The sequence below is a fragment of the Danio rerio genome, chromosome 15 (assembly GCF_049306965.1).
Source record: "Danio rerio strain Tuebingen ecotype United States chromosome 15, GRCz12tu, whole genome shotgun sequence".
Taxonomy (NCBI): domain Eukaryota; kingdom Metazoa; phylum Chordata; class Actinopteri; order Cypriniformes; family Danionidae; genus Danio; species Danio rerio.
The window spans coordinates 47,212,979-47,238,583 of NC_133190.1; the positions used below are offsets into that span (position 1 = coordinate 47,212,979).

Genomic DNA, 25,605 nt, shown 5'->3' on the forward strand with positions numbered 1-25,605 from the left:
TATGATACAAAATGTACACTTTTTTATTATTCAAAAGAGAGTACAGATCCCAAATGACCACAAAAGAAAATTATTATTTACAAATTTGCATCCAAGAGTCATTCCTGGTCACTTTGCCTTGAAGGTGCATCCTTTTTCTTCTGAAACTCCTCCCAGTAGGCGGGGTCTTCATCTAGTAGGGGCGTGGCTTGTGACACCAGATCACTGAAACTCAATGCTGTAAATGCAGCTGGCGGAGCTTCACAAGAACTTCCACCATCCTTCTACAACACAAAATATGATGTGAACAGTGTTGAAAAAGGTGTTCAATTGTGTAAAATCATAAAATTTTACCTTAGACATGCTGATATCTGGTTTTCCCAGCGCCACAGCGACGTGATGGTCTTTGTCCAATAAACTCTCCTAATAAATAAATAAATTAAGTAAATCTTGTAAAATAATTCCACACAATATCCACACATTTTCTTAATATACAGTCTTGATGTGAACAATCAGTACAATTTTAATAATGATAAAAGATTATTTAAAGGGCAACTATGGTGAAAAATCTACTTTGCAAGCTGTTCGGACAGGCATATGTGTATTTATCGTTTATAGACCGTCATGTTGGGGGGAAATAAACACACCCAGTCCATTTTGTTTTAAATTTAACAACATAAAAACGGTGGACCAATTGGAGCGGTTTTCGGAGCGACTGCAACTTGACGTAGGATAGCGGCCCCCTGCCCACCGAATTTATTGACAGCTGCGTATCCGCTGGGTAAAGCCTGGTTTATACTTCTGCGTCAAGTGATCGGCGTAACCCACGGCGCATGCATTTATACTTCTGCGCGCTGTCTCTGTTGGCCTGCATTAACACTTCCGAAACGCTAGTTGGCAGTAGAGGTCTGCATTTTGCGAATAAATCACGGGAGCGGTCGGTAACGGGTTTAATTTGGGACGGGAGCGGGCTGTCTAGCATTATCGCGGATATTACTATGCGAATGAGAGAGAGAGAGAGCGAGCTTTGCCTGTGTGTGTGCTTGGTGCTTGTGTGTGTGTATGTTAGTGCACGCGCGCGAATGAGAGAGAGAGAGAGAGAGAGAGAGAGAGAGAGAGAGAGAGAGAGAGAGAGAGAGATTTCTCAGATAGCAAAATACACTCGGGCCAGTTCCGGCTAGATTCTCGCCTGCCGGAGACTTACCACTCAGCCTGGCTCCGGCTGCCGGACTCCGGATGCTTGTGGACTCACTGCCCGATTCTGGCCCGAATCAATCTGGCCCGAATGCCGCATCCGCGCCGGAATCGGCCCGAGAGTAATGTGCGCTGCGGCCCGGAGCTGGCGGACTCAGTATTTATATACCTTTATATAAAACCTTTTGGTATTACATTGGTACTTGATACATGGTATTACAAGCCTTTGAGTTGATATAACAGCAAATGCTGTGTGTCTGCTTGGTACTTGTGTGTGTGTTAGTGCGCGCGCGCGTATGAGAGTGAGAGATTGGTCTGTGTGTGTGTGTGCTTGGTGCTGTGTGTGTGTGTGTGTGTGTTTATACAGACAGCTTGGCTGTCTGGACTGTATAGCTGGGGGATTTTCGGTTTTGTTCTCCCCCGCTCTTTAGCGGGATCGGGCGCGGCGACCAGAAAACGGGGCGAGTCGGGCAGCGGGACAACAAATTCTTAATATAAGCGGGAGCGGTCGGGTTCGGGCTAAAACCTGACGGGTGCGGGCGGGAGCGGGATTCAAAATTTGGTCGCGCGCAGATCTCTAGTTGGCAGTGAGGTGTTAATGTTCATCTGTGTCGAGTTTCTTCGCTGCTGTTTTGCTTTTCATGAACACTTCCAGGATGTACAAGTGGCTCAAACTCGCTCATTTTGAGGCAAGAACCGGTGAACGTGCAACAACTTTAACCATGAGGTAAATACAAAACAAAACTTTCCATCCGGAGCTCTTTCACGGGACTCCACACTTGTAAACAATCGCTCCATCAGGTTCGCACCATTCGCACGGCTCTCGATCCCGCCCAGACTCGTCAGCGCTACCAAGCCGACCAATCACAGAGCTTGCGCTACGTGTCGTTGCGACGTGTAGTTACATTTTTTGAGAGGTGCACGTTAGCGATGGCCTCGGCGAAGGGCTATGCGTCAGCGCCGTAGCATAGGCCGGCGTTTGATGCAGAAGTATAAATCAGCCTTAAGTGTGATGTCACGCGAAGCAGCTTCTGGGTCCAAGCGCTCTATTCTATTATACTGTATGGCGAGACCCATGAAATGGTAACAAACGTTTACAAAGCGATTTAATACTTTCGAAAATCACGATCGCAGTATATATTTCCATGCCTAATATCCGATGGCCAGAAAGTGATTCATTTTTTTAGAAATTGTTAACATTTTGGTATTTGTTATGCAGCAAGCCCAGAGATTGTTGTGTACACTATGACTTTATATGAAATTAACTTTAATGTGTGATATGAATAAAAAGTTATCATAAACGAACAGTTTCTCAACTCAAATGATTGGCAGCTTGGACCCGGAAACAGTATTACATACGTCACCAACACGTCACCACTTAACAAGCAGATTAACATGTCCCGGTAGTCACGTGTATAATCATATCAACAAGACAGGACAAATAACTGCCCATCAACTCCCCCTGGCTTCCAGCTAAGCTCCTCTCTCATGCTCCATTACCAGCAAGAAGCTCTCTCTGCTGCCTCCCCCATCCTGCAAACAGTTATCTTTCTCTCCCTCTCCATCACACCAATGGCTGCAAGCATCCTCCATACTGACTGGGCAGGGAATCCTGTACAGCCGACCTCGACTGGGAAGAGCCATGCCTGCCAACCTTTCTCCCTGCAGTCATGCAAGAGGTCCTGGTATTTGGCGCACTTCCTCTCAAACGCTTGTTCACAACCCTCTTCCCATGGGACTGTGAGTTCGATGAGAATGATCTTCTTTGCCTCTTCAGACCACAGTACTGCATCTGGCCTCAGGGTTGTTTGGACAACCAGTCTACTCTTAAGCCCCACTTGTGCAAGTTTGTCGGAGTTGAGAGTGTGTCATAATCTTAACATGAATGAGTTGCAGAAAGGTTCCAATCTCCACAGATCTCCCCATGTGATCTTCCTCTAGGGTAGGTCTCACTTGGTCCATGCTCCCTGGTATGCTAGCTCCACTGCCCTTGCCCTTTACCTTTCCTCCTCCAGGTTCCGTACCTCCTCCTGGATCATAGCCCTTCTATCCTTGCATCCCGCCTTCCTCCATTGCTGAGTATTGGAAGTTCCAATACCCTGGCTGCGTCCGAAACAACCTACTACTCAGTAGGTACTGCATTTGAATTTAAACGTACGTCTCGGTCGTTACAAAAGAATGTTCTATACTGTATGAATGTGAAAAGTATGAATGGAATTCGGACGTACTACATCCGCCATTTTGTCATAGTCACGTGACCTACCTGCGTCAGTTGCGTCGCTTCACTCCCAATCATGATTTCTCTCACGAGGCATCATGGGATAGTGCAGCATGCATGGGATGCACACTCCAGAATCTCGCCGGAAGTATTAAGTCATCCGGGTGCTTTTCGCATGCTGATTTTCGAATTCTATGAATTCGGACATAATACTCGGCTCGCATACTGATTTTAGCATACTATATTTTATGGAAGTATGCGGTTTCGGACGCAGCCCCTATCTTCTTGTGTATGGCGTTCCCATGATTTCACCCAGCTTCAACATACTTTCAGCTTTGCAATAGATGAGTCAGCTCCCCACGGAACGCACGAGTGATTTACATGTTAAGTCAATGCAAATGCGCGAATAGACAAATGCGCGAATAGACATCCTGTGGCGCGATACGCGCGAATGGCGTGGCGCGAATGACGAGAATTGCGCATGGTGCGAATGGCGTCGCACGAATTTCGCATTTTGCGCGTTTGACGCGCTTAATGCGCGTTTCATGCGAATCACTCGAGTTCGAAAATCTGAACTTCAGCGGACATTGTGAATGAAGCGGGGTTTGACGCGCGAATAAAGCGAGTAACCTCAAATGTTCACGCGGCTATTTACGCGTGAATAGCGCGATTTATCCGCGCGTTCCATGTCTGGTGTGAACACAGCATAAGGATACCTGCCTGCCCAACTTGTTCATCCTGGGAGTCTCTGTATGTCATTATGACCCTGCACAATGTATTACAAAATCGTTTAAAATTTAATATTAAAATACAAATCTTCTTTAAAATCTAATTCAATACGGCATGACCACCTTCATAAAAACCTTTAAAAATAAGTCAGAAGGATAATGTTGGCTTAATTTGTATACTAATATGTCTGTTATGGGCTCAGTGGGTGCTCCAAACACATGCCCTTTAGGTGAATTGAGTAAGCTAAATTGTCGCTAGTGTTTGTGTGTTAATGAGTGTGTATGGGTGTTTCCCAGTGATTGGTTGCGGTTGGAAGAGCATCCGCTGTGTAAAACATATGCTGGAATATTTGGTGGTTCATTCCGCTGTGGTGACCCAGGATGAATAAAGGGACTAAGCTGACGGAAAGTGAATAATGTTTTATGTTGAATGATGAAGGAACATTTGACTCATAATTCGATGTTGCGGTTTTGAGAAATGTATTTGACACACAAAAGCAGACCTGAATTTTGTCTGTTCTAAGTATATAAAGTCACTTGTGTAAATTTAATTAGTTTCAGGCAGTAAAGTGTGGCGTCTCGTCTTTGACCCATATACATGCAGAATGAAGAGCTGGAGAAATGCAGCTCTATCGAGGAAGTGAGAATTCTGAGTCTCGTTCACAAACACTGAGAGATCAACCAGCAATGCTGGAACACACACACACACACACACAAACACACACACACAAACATAAATGCATGTGCACAAACAAACACACCTTATAAGTGCACAAACTCTCTCTCTCACTCAGACACATGCACGCATCTTGCAAGCTCACACACTACCGCATGTGCCCCAACAAGCTAATACGAAACCTTAACGATACCCATCCCTACCCCCAATACTGATTGCAACCACACACACACATACCTCAAATGTCCAGTCCTCCTCTTCTTCACGGTCCAGGTACATCCGTGTCTGCCAGTACACCTGGCCCTCTCGCATCTGATTGGGTGAGATGTGAAACTCCGCCCTCTGCAGGTCAAATCCCAATCCTGTGCCAATCGCTTTAATGAAGCTCTCCTTTAATGCCTTGATGGATAGACAAACAGACCAATCAGAGGCTTCTAAAGTAAACATCTTACAGTATAGCATAAACCACTATGCATGTCAGGATAGACACTGTACAAAATAATGTTTATCCAGATATACGGAGCAATTATACAGTAATAATCTGTCTTTGAGAGTTGTGGTCAATTTTAAATCGGTAAACAAAATACATTTAGTATTAGTTTATAATTATATGAATATCACAAATTCTAATTGAAAGAAATGACAATTTATTAGCATCCTCCCATCCATCCATCCTTTTGTTACTTTCTTCTTTCCATTTGTTCTTCACATTCTTTTCATCCATCTATCATATTCATCCATCTATCATATCAATCCATCATTCTTTCCCTCTATTCATCCATCAATCATTCTTTTTGTTACATCCATACATCCATATTTCCACCCTTCATTCTGTTACATCAATCCATCATTCTTTTTGTTACATCAATCCATTCATAATTCTTTCTTTTGTTCTATTCCATCCATTCATCATTCTTTTTTTGTTCTATCCATCTATCCATTCTGTGTTCATTTTTTTCTCTGTAGAGTCAGTCCGTCCATCCATCCATCCATCATTCTTTTTTTATCCCATCCATCCATCCTTTATTCCTTTTTGCTCTGTAGATTCCATCCATTATTCTTTTTGTACCATCCATCAGTCCATCCATCCCTTGTTCCTTTCTCCTTTCTTTTTGTTCTGTAGATTTCACCATCCATACACACATCCTTCTTTGTTACATCCATCTGTCTATCCATAATTTTTTGTTCTTTCTTTAATCCATCCGTCCATCATTCTTTCTTTTGTTTCATTAATCCTTTGTTCCTTTTTCCTTTCTTTTAGTTTTTTAAGATTACATCCATCCAATCATCATTTTTTGTTCCATCCATTATTCTTTAATTTGTTCCATCTATCCATCCTTTGTTCCGTTTTCCTTACTTTTTGTTTTTTTAGGTTCCATTTATCCATCCAATCAGCATTCTTTTTGTTCCATCCATCATTCTTTTTGTACTATCCATCCATCCATCCATCCATCCATCTTTTGTTCCTTTCTAATTTCTTTTTTTTCTTTTTTTTCTGTAGATTTTACCATCCATCCACAAATCCTTCTTTGTTACATCCATCCATCCATCCATCATTTTTTGTTCTTTCTTCAGTCCATCCATCTATCATTCTTTCTTTTGTTCCATCCATCCTTTGTTACTTTCTTTTAGTTTTTTTAGATAACATCCATCCAATCATCATTCTTTTTGTTCCATCCATCCATGTTCCTTTCTCCTTTTTTTGCTCTGTAGATTCCATCCATTCATCATTCTTTTTGTTACATCCATCTATCCATTATTCTTTTTATTCTATACATCCATCCATTATTCTTTCTTTTGTTCCATCCGTCCATCTATCCATCCTTTGTTTCTTTTCTCCTTTCTTTTTGTTCTGTAGATTCCATCTATCTATCCATCCATCCATCCATCCATCCTTTGTTACATCCATCCATCCATCCATTATTCTTTTTGTTCTATTCATCCATCTTACTTTTGTTAAGTCCATCCATCTATCCATCTACTGTTCCTTTCTTTTTGTTTTTTTTAGATTCCATCCATTATTCTTTTTGTTCCATCCATCCATCCACCCATCATTCTTTCTTTTGTTCCATCTGTCCCTCCATCCATCCTTTGTTCCTTTCTCCTTTCTTTTTGTTCCGTAGATTCCATCCATCTGTCATTCTTTTTGCTACATCCATCCATCCATCCTTAAATGTGCATATCTAATTTGTATCACATACACGTAGCTTATCTTAATTAAATAAGATAAGAATATATTCTCAAATAAGAATATTTATTAAGATTAAACTGATTAAATAATCAAATAACAATTTCTTACATGACACACAGTATATCCAACGAGCTTCATGTCAAGCCAAAAAAAAAAGCCCTGGTAACTTCAGGGAAATCAGTGTAATACTGATTCCACACTAGAGGCTTATTTCATCACTTTACATCATCTGCTTTTGAATGATTTCTTATTAAAATACCTGTCAAAAACAACCTCATCCTATAATCAAAATGATATAAAGTATTTAGCAGCAGTAGATTATTCTGTGGACAGTAAAATGATTCATAAATAAGTCAAATAATGTTTTTTTTTTTCTTAAACCAAAAATCTAAAACATGTATAGCCCCTCTTAGGGTTGGGTTTGGAAAGCCATGTAAGCGTATGAGTGCTTGTAATGGTTATTGACCACATTCTCACCTACAGCGCAATTTATTGATGCCAGTACAGTGTGTGTATGTATGTGTGTGTGTGTTTGAGTCCTCAAATGACCACAGACTGGCATAACTGAGTCATGCCGAAGTGATGAGATCACATCGCCATGGAAACAAGGATCAGAATTGGAACAGTTTCATCCAACACAATTTCTCTCCCGCTGCGATATGCTTATAGATGTGTGTGTGTGTGTGTGTGTTGTTGCCTAAAGGTGACGATGATGCTACAGTAAGCGGTGGTTGCTATAGTTACCCAGTGTCTATAAAACATGTGCAGTTGGTCCCAGTCTGATCCCGCCGTCCGGATGTTCGTCCACTCCAGATCTGTAAACTGACGATTCATGATGCGGAAAAACTCCTGCACGGAGCTGCTGCCTGACACACACACACATAAACATACACATAAAACACCCAAATGCTCAGTGTTAGTGTTAAATTCTGCGCTAAAGATGTAGTTTCTGTGCTCATTTTCAGCTCTTTTTCTAATCTAACGTCTGGTTAATTCAGAATTGTACATGGCTCACTTTTCCTATAGAACTTCTCCCAATTTAAGTCATTAAGTAAACTAATAATAATAATAATAATAATAATAATAATAATAATTCCTTACATGTTATATAGCACTTTTCTGGACACTCAAAGTGCTTTACACATTTAGGGGAATCTCCTCATCCACCACCAGTGTGCAGCATCCATCTGGATGACGGTAAAGTCTAGATCGGATAAGCGGTCGGCCGGAAGTGCGATTATGCACATTAATATAGCAGCATTTTTATGACACTGTATAACAATAATTCATATTTTTACAGTACTGTGACAGCTTGGTTTAGGGTTGGGGTAGGCGTTAAAAAATACAATTTATTGAGTAATTTAATAGATCAGTGGTTCTCAAACTGTGGTACGTGTACCACTAGGGTTGTAACGGTATGAATTTTTCACGGTATGATAATCGTCTAAAACAATACCACGGTTTGACGGTTTCGCGGTATACGGTATGTTACAAATGTTACAAAATAATAGAACAGTGAAGCAAATTTGACTTTTTCCAGATAATATATTTTTAGTTACTATAAACAACACCACTTACAATGAACAAATAAAAATAAGAAAATAATAAATAATGTGTCAAAGTCCAAATAAAGTCCAAATAAACATGGTGCAAATCCTCAGTAAAAAATAGATATAAATATTTACTATACTATAAATAGTTACATAACGAAACTAGATTCAATATGGAACATCCTTAGGTTTTATGTGCCAGCATGGATATGGTTGTCTATGGATATGGATATGGTTGTCTGCAATGCAGACAAACAGCTGCACCTTCATTTGCGTCTTTTTAAAACAGCAAGAGCAGCAGTTCGTCTTTGCTATGTCACTATTTTGTCATGTTTCTGTGCTGCTGTGCATGCAAAAGTACTTAGTATGAGAATTATTTCATGCAAAACTTTTTTTTTTGCGTTTTATTTAGCCGCGCATAAATGTATGCCTTTCTCTCATTCCGTGTTGTTCAAAAAGCTCATTGTTGGTCCACAAACAAAAGCGAAACCTATGCTTATTGGTTGTGATATAGCGAGTTTGAACCAATCTGGGCATGGAGGAGGGACAATGCATCAATGTATCATGTCTGATTTGTCCGGAGACACAGTGACGAGCGTTTCTTTGTCAAATCAGCGTTGTCAAATGTTGATGACGTAACCGCACTGATTCCGGAGCCTCTGAAAGTCCGCGAATGTTATGTGATACAGCACTGGAAAGCTGAGATTCTCTTCTTTATGCCAATCTTTGAATTGTATGAATTGGATCAGCGGATCAAAAGTTATTAAACATTTAAGAGCAATACTTATTTTTAGCCGCGGGCGGCTGTCTCGGTCTTTAAGGGTTAAAACCGTTGATATGCAATTGTTCATGGTATGATAATCGTGCACGTTCAAATCGTGGTAAACCGTCATACCGGTATATTGTTACAACCCTATGTACCACTAGTGGTACGCAGGCTTACTTGTAGTGGTACACGGAGGCATCCCTGAATAATGAAAGAAAAAATGAATTTAATTTTAATCATTTGATGCGTACGATAACACCAATGTGATCAGCATTGGCTGTTCTCTAAAGCCTACGATCAAAGCGCTGTGCTTAGAATGTTTACTTTAGTGCATCATTTCATCAGCTGCTAAAAACCAATTCAATTGGCGCAGAACTAGAGAAAGAGATGCATGGTGCTTGCAGAGCAGATACGTGTTAGAGAAGTGTCCCCCAAACCTTAGGCCACAGACTGGCTCCGGTCTATAGATCAATTGGTACCGGGATGCAAAAAGAAATCATAAATTATTTATGTTTTATTTATAATCTCAGTCTGATTGATCATTTTTAAAAAAAATTAAAATTATTCTTGGTCATTTGAGTGCCAAAATTTGACCAACAGGCTAGCAAAACAAATACAGGGCTCGAAATTGCGACCATTTTAGTCGCATATGCGCCCGAAATTTAAGCTATGTGACTCATAATATATATTGGGAGCATTCGTGTGACTGCATATAATGGTTGTAGTGCGACCTGTTTTTTTTTTTTTTTTCTAAAAACGTGGTAAATTCGCTCTTCCCTGCCGCTATATTGGTTCATATTAGCCGTCAATCACTCAAGACTTTCCGCTGTCAGATGACAGGGAGGGAGCTTTTGTGACCGCGGGGAATGCAAACGGCTGAAGAGTGAGAAGTACACTGAATCTCGATGCGTTGTATGCACAGTGTTCAGCCAACACAATCTCATGGCAATTCATAACTTTTTCATACGTTTCCTCGTGAGATCAGGCTGCAACAGCGCAAATGTCCGCTAAAACACCATCGCCAAAGAAGCTCGCCTTTACTGAGTTTACACTGATGCAGGTTATAATAAAGAACAGTATTGCGCCGGTGGTCATCGGGAGAATCTTGCTCTGCCCCCCCTCTTATTGGGCCGGCTGACTCGCATGCTTTTCCACAAACACAGACAAATGTCATTCAGCGCGTAACAAGGCTGAGCATTAAAACGACACAAACCGAAACCAAAACTTTTAAAAGTGAGGCTTTTCTTCCTTTCTTTTGTCCGTTCTTTCTTGAGGTGTACATTATTTTCCTATTTAATTACTGATGACTGCTTTGCAGCTTTCAGCATTGGATTAAATTATTTATTATATTATTTCGTTTGTATTGTAGCAGAAATATTATTTATTAAATTGGCATGCATATAAAAACAATAGTACAAAATAAATATTTCTTACTACAATGCTTCATTTGTGTTTGATACAAACCATCAATTTATTTTTCATTTTTCATAAATTAACAGTAGGACTTTATATAGCAGATAACTTGCATTAAAGCACATTCAAGGCATCATGATGATGAGAAATATTATTCATTATTAGTATTATTGTCATCATCATCATCAATAATATTTTATAATTATTCAACATTCATTTTGGAATTATTGCACAAATATTAAGTCATCACAGCATTAGTTAGATAGTTGTTTCTGGGTTTTGTTAGTCCCAATTGATGTTATTTTCAAATACAACAAATCCCTTAATATACAACTTGTCAAATATATCATTCATTTTTGGTGGATGCTCCTAATTTTTTTGTGGTGCTCCTAAATTTTTTTTGGTGCTCCTAAATATTTCATGTTGGGAGCACCTGTGCTACCAAGTAAGAAAGTTAATTTCGAGCCCTGAAATAAGTACTGCATCACGATGCGCTTGTGTATTCCAGACGTCCCCAATTGAAAACATCTTAAATTTTCAGAATGCTGCACCGCAAGTCACATGACAAGAACCGACTGATCAGCTTTATATTTTGTACGGAATATAATTTTGTTGAATGAATATGACTCGAACTGTGCAGTGCTGTAACTGCTTATTTTGGCCAGCTATGCTACTTTATTTTAATGCTGGTCATTATGGTGGTACTTGGAGAGACAATATTTTTCTGAAGTGGTACTTGGTGAAAAAAGTTTGAGAACCGCTGTAATAGATAACATAAATAATACTCTGTACAACTACTGTTTTTACGTCACTGTGACGCTTGCGACAAAACTAGACATTGTCATCATTATTGTGGAGCAGTTTCCCCCTTACAAACGCGTCCACACTTGTGTATGCATCTGTTATTTTGTGATGTCTGATATCTGAATGTGGGAAAAAAAACTATGGTAACTTATAATAAACATATTTTTGAACCACTTAGTAAAGTGTATAATGTGTACAACTTGTTGTTAATGAACGCTACAGAATACTATAGTAAAGTAAACTGATAACCTGTAATAAATACTGTTAACATTGATGTATTAATATCCGCTTGTTAAGTGGTGACGTGTTGGTGACGTATGTAATACTGTTTCCGGGTCCACCATTCATTTGAGTTGAGACATCATTCGATTATGATCACTTTTTAGTCATATCTAGGCCCAGACGGAATCTGCGCGCGAAGAATTCAGCAAATTTTAAGCGGAATTTCGCAGATTTTTAGCCCATTATTAATTGTGTTTATTTACTTGAGTAAATGTGTAAATCTGAATTTATTCAGTTTTTATTCAGTAATTTATTACTTTTTATTTAATATATTAAGGTTTTTGTTATGATACTCCGCTGGATACTCCCAAAATAATTCTGCAGAAATCCGCAGATTTTTACCAAAATTCTCTGCAGAAATAGCAAAAAACGTCCGCAGATTCCGTCTGGCCCTGGTCATATCACACATTAAAGTTAATTTTATATAAAGTCAGAGTGTACACAAGGGGTTTTCAAAGTGTGAGGCGCGCCTCCCCTGTGGGGCGCCAGAGCATGTCAGGGGAGGTGCGGGAAGCTCTCTCGGCTTCCTCTGCCCTCGTTCCTCCTTTTATGATCCAGAGCTCCTTTCGTGGGATCCGAGGCAGGTGCGCAGGTGCACCACTTACGCGGTGGCCTCACTCCGTTCTGACGGCTCTCGGCCACGCCCCCTCGCCACAAAAGCCTTCAAGTTCAGGGCTTAAACCCAAAAGACGACGATATGATGATCAGTATTTGAGTTTAGGATTTACGTGGACAGGACCAGCTGATGAACCACAACCTTTATGTGTGGTTTGTCAAAATATTTTGGCTAATGACAGCATGAGGCCCGCTAAACTTCGACTGTTTTGACTGGGATGGACAGTTCTTGGATCTGTTCTATTCATATTGAACCATCATCCTAGTTTTAAAAAAGTTATATTAAAATACTTGTTATTACTCTGTAAATAATTGCACTTTAATACAAATGATGATAAAAGTGAGTTAACAGTCTGTGTCTTTATATATACTGTATATATATATATATATATATATATATGTGTGTGTGTGTATGTGTGCGTGTGTGTGTGCGTGCGTGCGTGTTTGGGAGGAGGGGGGCGCCAATGGATAAGTTGTGTCTAAAGGGAGGCCCACTGTCTTAGACTTTAAAAAACCCTGGTGTACACAATAGGCTTGGGCGGTATCCAAATTTTGATACCGTCAAACCGCCTCCATATTTTACCCTGGTATCCGGTATTACCGTGCGTAATAAAAAAAAATGATGTAAGGCTCAGACAGCGTCACCAAACTGTTGGCTTGAGCCTAAACCTTTCAATAACTGAATGCCTTATGCGATTGTCTTGTTTGTATTCTTCTGTGCGGGACACAACTCTCATTCGCACACAGACACACACACACAAACACACACACACACACACACAATCTCTGGGGTGGCTGCATGCATAACAAATATCAAAATTTTAACAATTTATTAAAAAATGAATCACTTTCTGGCCATCGGATATTAGGCATGGATTAATATATTGCAATCGTGATTTTCGAAAGTATTACTTTCCTATTACCATTTCATGAGTATCCCCATTCAGTTGAATAGAGCGCTTGGACCCGAAAGCCACTTCGCGTGACGTCACACTTAACAAGCGGATAGTAACATTAGTGTAAACTGTGGTATATTGTCATGGTGTATAATAACTGAAGCCAATTGAATAATTTATTACTACAGTTGTGTTGTACCACAGCGACAATATAATTACTACAAGTGTTTAATTCAATTATCCACAGTGCGCTTCCAAACACTATAGTATTTTTTCATGTAATGTAATAGCTTTTACAGTATCAACCACCTTGATGACAGGCAAATATATTTCAGTTTAATAGAAAACTCAGCCCTCTTCATTATATAAGGATCATGCCCAACATATGTGATTATTTTCGATTTATATCTCCTTTGAATTGTGGCATAAATCACAAAAATATTATTATTATTATTATTATCATTATTATAACCTTTATTTTTACCAGGAAAGACGCATTAAGATTAAAAATCTCTTTTACAAGAGCGTCCTGGCCAAGATTAGGCCGTACACAAGTCACATGAGTCCAACAGACAACAAACAAAAAACAATTTACAGTTAACATGAATCACACTGACACTATTAAAAACATCTACAAACCTGAGATTCAACTTCTAAATCTTTTATAGTCTTTTTAAAAGCATGTAGTGAAATCAAGTCTTTGAACTGCAACTGTGTTTGCAGATTATTCCAAGCAAAAGGTGCTGCGTACTTAAAAGCCTTTTTTCCCCATCTCAGTCCGCAATTTAGTAACAGACAGTAAATAACTATCCTGTGACCGAAGACCATAGTTAAGAACAGGCTTTTTACAAATGTAATTCTGGAGATATGATGGGAGTAAACCCAGTATAGATTTGTAAACAAGGATATGCCAATGCTTGAGCCTACGAATGGACAAAGCAGACCAACCTACCCTAGTATACAGCACACAATGATGAGTAAGGGATTTGAAATTAGTTATAAATCTAAGTGCACCGTGGTAATGTCACCGACTCGGTCCCAGTCATTCCCCTCGCTGGCCAGCAGAGGCCACCATCTCCGGACTTTTAGAATTACATCATCCATTTAAACTGATTGCGCACACACCTGTTATCAATCCCGCTAACGACCCACGCTACCTGTTATAAGCCACGCTCAAACACCAGTTCAGTGCGAAGTCTTGTTCTGCCACGGCTAACATCTCTGAGCGTTATTCCCTTGCCTGATCTCCTGTGTATTACCCCGGACTGTCTCTGACTCTGAGTTGCCTTCTGCCTGCCCCGAACCTTGCTTGTATCTGGACTCTGAACCACGCCGCCCGCCACTGATCCATACCTGTTATATCACCCTGTGTCTGTCAGCCGCCAGCCCTTTGACCATTATTGCATACTGTTGATGTAAGTTCGCAGTTTAGTGCGTATTGTATGATTGTGATTGAACTGTGTCTATTAACGGGCCATGACACCCCCCTCTTTCGGTTAAAGTCTACTTCAGAATTTTTTCAAAAGATGCATGATTAATGGGCGTGGAGCTCCGCAAGCATCGGGCAGGAGTGGGCGTGGCCAGCAGGGGAGAAGGGGAGCGAACAACTGTTGTTGTCAGTTAGCTCACAAAATGAGACACAAAGAGGAGACGCATGAGTTTATAGTTTACAAAGTTAAAATGCAAAGAAATGATCAGTGATTTAATGCCCTGCTACATTTGTTATTCGTCATTTCATATACACAAAACCACAATTTATATCATTATAAAGATAAGTGTGTTCATGTAAACACTATAAATGAGGATTCTCCCTCAATCCCCGTATCCAGCAGACTCAGTGCAGCAGGTCTCCTGACCCGTCTATTTTAACCATTAGCCCTGCTGGTAATCTGGAGGATTTAGGCAAACACAGCAGCACAGTGATGTGTCTGAATGTGAACGAACTCCTGATAAAAGACAGCGTCCGCCATTCTCTAATTCTGGTGCTGCTCTCCCGACAAAAATGCTAGCAGCACACACACAGCTTTGCTGTATGATCTGCCCTGACAAGGTCGCGGGGGAAAACATGCAACAAACCGCGTGGATGATGGAAACAAACGCATATGAGCCTTCATGAACGGCTCAATACTGTGCCATGGTTTCCGTGTCTCTCAGCTCGGGCTTGACACTGGCAGGTCTGGAAGGTCTCATGAATAATTAAGCAGCCGGCTCTTCTCATAGGATAAGAAAACTCTGCTATAAATAATAATGAGAAACCGACGCGTCATCATTGCACTTGCAGTACTGCGCTACGTCGCCGATTTTGATTCCGCCCCAAAAATCATTTTAAACCCGGAAGCTGAAATTAGCTGACAAAAGCTCAAAGTTATCCAGTTTTCCCCACAATTAAAGCTGACAGGTGCTAACATTGTCTTAACTGATGCTCAACACACACACATCTGTTCATATAAAAAAAAAAAGTTCTCCGGGGTGTCCTGAACCTTTAAATACTGCAAATGGATCCCTCCGTGTCAGGCTCCTCATTACAGGTAAACCGTATCCAATGCATTCAGACTTTGAGACGAAGCATGCATATAGATAACATCACCGTAGTCCAATCAATGTCGACATGAATGTTGCCTCAGTCAGCTTCTTTTTAGCATAAAAAAGGCAGTTTTTAATTTCAAAATAGAAGCCTAAAATCACTTTAAAATTTTTTACCTGTTGCTGAATGTGAGTACTAAAAGAAAGTGTATCATCAATTAAAATTTCAAGATATTTGTACTGGGACACCAATTCAATCTGTGCACCATGTGTAGTAGCAATAGGACCTAGTTTTTGCTTGGCAAAATAATATGGACTTTCCTCGATGTCTCCCATTCAGTTTTATTTACTTCCTGCCCTCCATCTGAATTTCGCGCATCACCAGAACAACTTGATTGCAAACAACCTATTTATTTTAACAAAGTAAAGTAATGCAGGATTTAAAGAGACAGATCACCTCAAAAACAAACATTTTCCCACCATTTACTTCCACTAAAATAGTTATGAACATTTTTACTATTAAAGTCAAGAAACTGAGCAAATGATGACATAATTTTTAATTTCTGGGTGAACTATCCCTTTAAAACATGAACCTGATAATGGACATGTGTAATTGTGGGCGGGGCTATGTTAATGAGCGTATAGCTGTGACGTTATGATTATATGTCAGTTGTTGTTATCATTTAATTCAGTACATGGTTATTACCATATAAATTCTGTATTCCTAATAAAATGAAAGAGGTGCACTTTAAAATTGTGCACAATATTTACCCATGTGACGCACTTTTATCCAAATATTGTGATGTTACTGATATTTGCACATTTTGTAAGAAGGAGTGTGATTTACTTATTTTTTTTCTTGCGATGTATCATCACTGTTTTGGGATGATTTAAGTTCATACTGTTTTTCCAAGGTTAATATGAGTGGTAATTTGTACCTTAAGGATGTTATTTGTTATTTTGAAAACCAAAACAAGGCGTTAGAAGCCACTGTGAACTTTCTTATACTTGCTGGGAAATTCTACTTTCACAAACAGAGGTTCCTTAAAAAAAATCACCTTTTTATTGACTTCCTATGTGAAATAGAACACTTAATTAAATCTCTTAGATTAATTGAAAATAAGAAATGTGCTTCTTTCTTGAGCAAATTTGATGAGATCTTTCATGCTACTTGAATATTTATCTTTTTTTATTGTACTGTCTTTTTATTTATTTATTCTTTTTTATGTATGATTTGGTTTTAGTCTTTATCTTGTGTATGTAATGTGATTGTTATGTAAAAGAACTGTTATCTTTTACTGTATTATAAGTTGTGTTATACAGTTTCTTGAAGCTAATAAAAAAATCATTTAATTCAGTACAATTGTGATATTTGGTTAAAGAGGGAGCTTTATGTTGTACTATAATATACTAGAGCAGCATTCATGTTAAAACATTATCATTTAAAAAACCTAAATTAAAAGGCACATCGTATTCTTCACATAAACATGATTTCTATAAGCTTATGCTGTACAGCAGGGCCACCAGATTTGATGAATTTACTAAGCACAGTATTAGAGCGACATCTGGTGGCCATTGATGAAACCGCATTGTGTGTATTGTAAAACACTGGCCGCTTAAAGGGACAGTTCACCCAAAAATGAAGATTCTGTCATGCTTTACTCACCCTTCATTTATTAATACCATGCTGTTAAGCGCAAATGAAGACATACTGAAGAATGTTTGAAACTGTCAGCCATTGACCTCCACAGTATTTGTTTATACTACTATAGTCAATGTCATGTAGAATGGGATCTGCGCTCGATTAATGAGTAGTAGGATTATAATAAAATTATTCTTTTAACTCTAGACATGATGAAGTGATTTATACAATCTTAGACACATTAGACTCACTCATGGACATTTACTTAAAGGAGAAGTTGCTCCAAAATCCTGGTTTGTAATCTACGAGTTTAAACATCACTCGAGGCTATACGTCTTGTTTGAGTATGCTAAAAAGGAGTTTACATTTATTTACATTTATGGATAATAAACCTTCCAATATATATTAATGTAAAACCCAAAACAAGCTGTTTTGATAAAGTCTTAAACAATAATTAAGATTATTTTGGATAATGAAAGAATTTTTAAAAAAGCACTTTAATCCAAAAAGATTAAACAAAAGGACATTACCAAAATAAGTGAGAAACACTTTAAGTAGAAGTTTCCCAGAAAGAGCAGGTACGGTTACACAGGGAAAAAAAAAAAAAAAAAAAAAAAAAAAAAAAAAAAAAAAATATATATATATATATATATATATATATATATATATATATATATATATATATATATATATATATATATATATGGCTGATTCCAGCGTTATGGATGTGACATTTGCAGTAAAAATTCAAAACATAAATTCGCAGATAAAGTATACGTTAACATTATATTGAATCATCTGTTTATATTTTCCAAAACAACTAACCACAGAGTTATGGGATCAAAAAAATTAAATCTGTGAACATTTTTATACTTTAAATGAGGAAAATAAACAAGCGTTATGGATGTGACAAAAAAAGTCTGCGAGTTTACAGCATACAACATATTTCGTAGAAATTCTGTGAATTAAACTGCACAACCCAAAATAAATATTCCTTAACAAAAGGATAAGAGTTGGCTCTTTATAGAACAAAACTGATTGATTTTATTTTATTTTGACATTTTTGCATTTTTGAGGGAAAAGCTTTGTTATGGATGTGACACTTTTTCGTTATGGATGTGACGGGTGCGAAATTGTCATTTGTGTGACTTTGGTAAATCAAATATAATAGTTTGAAAACATTGACAGAGACATTTTTAAGTATTTTTAAAGTACTGTAAAACACTTGCCTGCGCAAAAAAATGTTTCGCTATTTTGGTGAAAACATTTTTCTTTTCATGGCAAGGTTGACATTTTCATGGAATTGCTCATATATATATATATATATATATATATATATATATATATATATATATATATATATACATATACATATTATACTCATATAAATCAATCTTTAACTTAAGAAATCTTTAGGGTGCCAGAATCAATGATGATAATTATTTTATTTCAAGTCTTTAATACTTATTTGAGTTAATATTTAGGTTATTCACTAAAATATGTCATTTAAATCGTTCATAGAGATGAATGCAGTAAATAGTCTGAATAAAAAAGGTAAAAAACAAACCTTTGCATGATGTGTGAAGATAGAGAGAGTATAAAAAGTAAATTGTTTGTTTTGTTGTGAGAGAATTTGTCCAATAATAAACGCGAAACACGCGTGGTTGTTGTCATGCGGTAAACTCGTCATCGCAGCTCCAGCTGTCGCTCTTCAGATGTTGCACCGGCTGAATCCATCGTCTGATCTCGGAGCACTGTCGCGATACTTTAATGCCAAATGTGACAGTCACGTGGCGTCAGCACAGCATCAATCCGGACAAAATTTCAAACCAGCATGCACCGCTTTAAGACTGATTTTAGACAGATCTGCACAGCGCATGAAGTTTTTATAAAGCATGTTTTTATTAATCATACATTTATTAATCATTCTCACTTTTCACTGAACGCAAACTGTCATAGTTTTTTAAAGATACAATCCCCTCTCTGCACATCAGCTGCACAAAAACCCAAGTTTTTGTAAAAGTTTGAAAAAAACCTGAGAGATGAGTTTGTCAAAACAAAAAAAAAGGCCCTCAGTAACATCTTCAATAATAATGACTCTCTTTTTATTCGTCTGATTTTACTGTCTGTTTCCTTTGACCGCCCCCTGTCATTAAAAAAAAAAATCTCAATAGCGAACGTGTTAAGTATTAAAGCCTCGTCTGTTTCGTGAGGTGTGTGATGCGGCGCCAGGTAAAAATATATCATATAAATCAGCATTAAGATGTTTGTTTGTTTTTTTCTGTAGTTCAATGGTGCATCTAACCTGTCTTGGTACTGTTCAAGATAAATACATTTATTTGACCACTAATTTTGTGATTTTACATTTTCTCTCGCGTGTTTTTGATATTGCGATATAGGTCTTAAATTGAATACTTAATGGTCTTAAAAAGTCTTAAATTTGACATCATGATATCTGCAGAAACCCTGAATCAGAAACTTTTCAACAATCATTTTTCCCGCAATTGACTGCAAGAACGAACGCAGAAGCGTCGTCTGATTGACAAGCAGCAGCTACATGTGTTCAAAAGAATGTAAAACGCCAAATAGTATGAATCTATGCCGTATTTTCTAAAGTAATACAATCTTTATATAGCTTTTCGCTTGTATGGTGACTCTTAACTGTCCAAACACCTCTAGAAAATACTTTTTCGGACATATTTGTATATATGTACATCACTGTAACACTTTTTATTCAAGAACATTTGATCTGGTTTTAGTCCTTAGCTCTGTCATTTACATTTTATTTAAAATATATTTAACTTACTTGTTGATTAAATCCTATTTTGTTATTTAACCTATTATTTTTATGCAACAGTCAAGTTGCATGTTAATTTGCCATGAAGAAAAGGAAATAATACAATTTTGCATGCTGATTTATGTTAAATCGTGAATATAAGTCTATACAATCACCTTCCAGTTTTGAAATGATAGCTTTTTTGCCTTGAGTATAGACTATTCAGTTTATAAGAGCAGTTCAATCTTTTATGAAGTTTGCTGTATAAAGATATAACATTTTGAAATATTTATAATTATCGGCCTATATATCGCTATCGGCCTCCAAGTCTGAAGATTTATCGGTATCAACCAAAAAATCCATTTCGGTGCATCCCTAATTAAAATACTGTCCTGTATGTGATCTGACAGATGATCCTGGAGGCTGACGCCCTGTTTACACTAGTGCGTTTTAGTTTTAAAACAGAATTTTGGCTGTGCGCAAGTATAAGTTAGGTTAATTTCTTAATTAATGTAACCGCGGACACCGATTCTGCACTGTTGACTGATTGTTTGCCTTTTTTTCTCTATTTTATAAACCTATTGTATGTTATACTTTTATAATGGCCATTATTGATTATTAAAACTGATATTCAGTAAAAGAGAGGCTGTTTCGTATTTTCAATGAAAACGAAAGGAGGCAGTAATGTTATAGGCTCCGTTTTGTTATAAATATGCATGAAGATGACCTTCATATTCAGCAGCTACACGACGCCTCAACATTTTTGATGACTGTTAAGTTATTAATATCAAAGTGAAAATAGCAGTTCCTGATATCATGTTTTCAGTTTATTGTTAAGACTATGGGCCCTATCATACACCTGGCGCAGTGTGGCTCAAGGTGCGGCGCAATTGTCTTTTGGTAGTTTTAGCTTGGCGCAAGAGTGGTTTTGAGGCGTTGCGCTACGCTGTTTAAATAGCAAATGCATTAGCGCTCATTTGTGCGCCCATAGGCGTTCTAGTCTAAAAAGGAAGGCGTTCTGAGGCGGACTGCTGGCGCGTTGCTATTTTGACAAACTAAAATAGATTTTTCATTAGACCAAAACAAACCCGGTCTAAACTTCGGCGCAGAGTTGCGCCTCGCTTACACACTGCTTAATACACACAAGAGAGCCATAGGGAAATATATTTACATATGAAAAAGTTTAAATATTAAGGATATATATATAGGATATAATAAGAATAGATATAGAATATAAATATAAAGGATTAAAATATTACAAAACATATTATTTTCTAGCCTACATAAATATGAAAAATCACTGCTTTTATGTCTTCTTCATCTCGGGAGGCTTTTTCAGTTCATTCATAACAATTTGCTTTTGTATAATGTTATTATTATTAGCAGTATTATTTATTATATCCATATTTATATTTGTTTTATTAAAAACAAGCTTAGATTTGCCCACCTGTCAGGTTTTAGACCATAAGGGGCACAGCATGTGTTTTAGGATATAACTCAGGTTTTTGACCACACTTTGTTATTATTGTTCATTAATTTGTTTGCTGGAAATTAGAACAGAATTTAGAAATAGTTTTGAAACGAATATTTGCGCTTAACAAACGAAATTAATTATTTATAGACTAATTGATGTCTGTGCGTAAAGGTTTCCCTATCCAAGAGCGAATGTGAAAGTAGATCCATTATCTCTCATTCTCACGCAGTAGATGCTCTGTTTAACTGTTTTCTGTTAACTGTTTGCTTGTGAAATGCTCATTTTTTCCACTTAGACTTACTTTGTGTCCTGTAAATAGCGAATGCGCTCTTGGCGTGACGCAGCTGGCTCTTGAAGGGAATGGGAGATGAGACTCTAATTGGTTTATTCTCAGAACACACCTATAACTCATTAAGAAAATAAACTCAACCCTTTTAGCCCGCGCCGTGACCCAAAGCAGATTTTCCCGTCCTTAAATTAGCAAAAATGCGTTCTGACACGCCCTGAAAGCATTTGCGCCCTGTGTTTTGCGCTCTGCGCATAGACCGTCAAAATAGAGCCCTATGAAACAGCATAGCCAGGGTGATGTGAATGACTTTATAACTGACACTTGGGATTTGTTTTCCATATTAAACTTGCGAAGTCTGAACTAACACGGAGAGGATGCGAGACTGAACTGTGTGTAGGCTACTTAATATTGAGGAAAAAGCCCCAATCAGAGAGACGAATGTCTGCAGCCCCGCCTTCGTTTTCAGATGTCTCCGTTTTCCCCCGTCCACACTGAGATGGAGCAGCATTTTAGAATGAAAACGGCCTCTCCAGAATTTCCAAAATGCTCCGTTTTCGGCGCTCGAAAACTGCGGTGTAGTGTAGACAGATGGCGTAACTGTAGCAAAACTTCTGCGTTTTCAAACTAAAACGCATTAATGTAAACGGGGCCTGAGAGGTAGTGAAAGTCACCTGGTCTGCTGGTCTTCATCACGTCTATGCCCACCTGACGACCTGCTTCTGCTGCCAGAACGGCGTAATCTCCCTGATGGGACACGTTGAAGCTCCAGCTGGGTGCGGATGAGGTCTGTGGCAGGTACGGTTTGCCCCGTTCTGTTCGTTCCAGTCGAAACCCGTCCCATGCAAAACCCATCTTCTCACAAACCAGCTTTCTGATGAGCAGACGTCCAGCCTGATTTAAAGAAACACACAAAACAACTTAAAGGACCAGTGAAATTAAAATAAAGTTTTTAGATGTTAGCATCAGCATTGTTAGTTTGTAGGATATCTTTTAGCTAGTGCGCATCAAAACAGTGACAATACTTGCGTTTAGATAATATAAACATGTAAAGTTTGTAGTTTGTCTCTTCCGCCTAAATGGATAAAAGGTTTTATTCACGTCATCTCGTACTTTTGATTCTCATTAAATCTTCTGACCAATCAAATGCTCTATAGTGTCTGACATGCCCCACCTTCTTCTTCTCATTGCCTTTTCATTTGATGCGCTTGAGCTGAACCACTCTTACTGGCAGAGCGGTGATAAAACAACACACTATTGGCTGTTTTTTTTTAGGGGAGGAGCTACGCAATGTCCCACCCTCTCTTCTTCTTTCAGTTGAGATTACGTCAAACATCGAATAAAATAATGCACATTACAAACCACTTCACCTGACGTTTAAATGAACACTCCACTTTTTTGGAATTAGTCTCATTTTCACTCCCCTAGAGTTGATATTTCTGAATCCATTCAGCTGATCTCCAGTTCTAGTGGGAGCACATTTAGCTTAGCTTCAAATCATTAAATCAGAATAGATCGTTAGCATCTTGCTAAAAAAAAGAGCCTATTTACAGTTTGACTCTTCTGTAGTTACATTGCGTATTAAGGCCTTGATCACACCAAGTTAACTTTTTGTGTTGAGAGGCGTCTTTTTTTAATGGTTTTGAACGGCTGCTGCATTTTGTGTTTTTGCCGTCGTGTTCTGTACGCCTGCAGTAAAAAAAAAGTTAACTCTGAGGAATTTTTATTTTTAAAAATCTGTTATCTATCTGCCTGCCTGCCTGCCTGCCTGCCTATCTATCTATCTATCTATCTGTCTGTCTGTCTGTCTGTCTGTCTGTCTGTCTGTCTGTCTGTCTGTCTGTCTGTCTGTCTGTCTGTCTGTCTGTCTGTCTGTCTGTATATCTTTCATTCCTTTCATTCTATCTATCTATCTATCTATCTATCTATCTATCTATCTATCTATCTATCTATCTATCTATCTATCTATCTATCTGTCTGTCTGTCTGTCTGTCTGTCTGTCTGTCTGTCTATCTATCTTTCATTCTATCTATCTATCTATCTATCTATCTATCTATCTATCTATCTATCTATCTATCTATCTATCTATCTATCTATCTATCTATCTATCTGTCTGTCTGTCTGTCTGTCTGTCTGTCTGTCTATCTATCTTTCATTCTATCTATCTATCTATCTATCTATCTATCTATCTATCTATCTATCTATCTATCTATCTGTCTGTCTGTCTGTCTGTCTGTCTGTCTGTCTGTCTGTCTGTCTGTCTATATATCTTTCATTCCTTTCATTCTATCTATCTATCTATCTATCTATCTATCTATCTATCTATCTATCTATCTATCTATCTATCTATCTATCTATCTATCTATCTGTCTGTCTGTCTGTCTGTCTGTCTGTCTGTCTGTCAACTGTTTTAATCTATCTATCTATCTATCTATCTATCTATCTATCTGTCTGTCTGTCTGTCTGTCTGTCTGTCTGTCTGTCTGTCTATCTTTCATTCATTCTATCTATCTATCTATCTATCTATCTATCTATCTATCTATCTATCTATCTATCTATCTATCTATCTATCTATCTATCTATCTATCTATCTATCTATCTGTCTGTCTGTCTATATATCTTTCATTCCTTTCATTCTATCTATCTATCTATCTATCTATCTATCTATCTATCTATCTATCTATCTATCTATCTATATATATATATATATATATATATATATATATATATATATATATATGTATATATATATCATTATATCTTTCTATCATTCTGTCTTTCTGTTTGTCTATCTATCTATCAAGTTGGTTTAAATTTTACTATATAGTTTACAATGTTACTTTGAATATTTGGTCTGAAATTACATGTAGATAAGGATGACTTCAAAAGAACATTAGCACCTAATTTACTGTGAACAATGTTATACTTTGATAGTCATTGGCTGCTAATGTTATTTCCCCATTCAGAATCTGCAAAGAATACTTTTATAAAATCAAGGAGAAAGTCTGAATGTATGAAAATAAAACCAACTTTACATACTTTTTTGTGCACTTTATTAATGAATGCTACAGGATACTTTGCTATAGAATAGTTCAAAACACTAAGTTTTAATCGTCATAATGCCATATGTGGTATTAACTGGAGCATCAGTGTCTGCTGTACTCACCATGGCGGATTTGGCATCTTTAGCGAACACGAATTGTCCGATTCGCTGTTTTTCCTCCTGCTGGACACACCGAGCCGCGAGGGTCCAGTCGGAACGGCTCGGGACCCACGAACCGCAGCGGAACGCCCACCGGACCCCGTCCATCCCCCAAAAAACACACAACTCCCAATGACAACTATTTCTAAACTCTTAAAACACTGCGACTAATAGTTGTTAATACATTATAATATGCCATTATGATATTAAGTAGTCGTTATTATTAATTATTAACATTATGTCTCATGCAGTATTTATAATGTGTTTTGCTTCTCTGGTTACGCCAGCAGCTGCACATGTGTTTTTCTTTTAACCACACACACATACAGAGGAGCCCGGAAGAATATGTTGTGGACGGGGCTGAGTGTTAAGCGTCGCACCTGATTGGCT

The 25,605-nt window shown here is 38.0% G+C and overlaps 2 protein-coding genes across 4 annotated transcripts in view; one reads left to right on the forward strand and one right to left on the reverse strand.

The window, feature by feature from the left end:
- On the reverse strand, window positions 1-25,540 carry aasdhppt (aminoadipate-semialdehyde dehydrogenase-phosphopantetheinyl transferase). Its single transcript, NM_001033729.1, is given in 6 exon segments — window positions 1-263; window positions 334-402; window positions 5,033-5,194; window positions 7,731-7,852; window positions 22,688-22,907; window positions 25,180-25,540. Coding segments are annotated over 6 exon segments (882 nt in total). The 5' UTR covers window positions 25,324-25,540; the 3' UTR covers window positions 1-98.
- Window positions 1-25,605, forward strand: part of msantd4 (Myb/SANT-like DNA-binding domain containing 4 with coiled-coils) — a 79,635-nt gene that overhangs the window by 21,350 nt on the left and 32,680 nt on the right. The gene's annotated exons all lie outside the window — the stretch shown is intronic.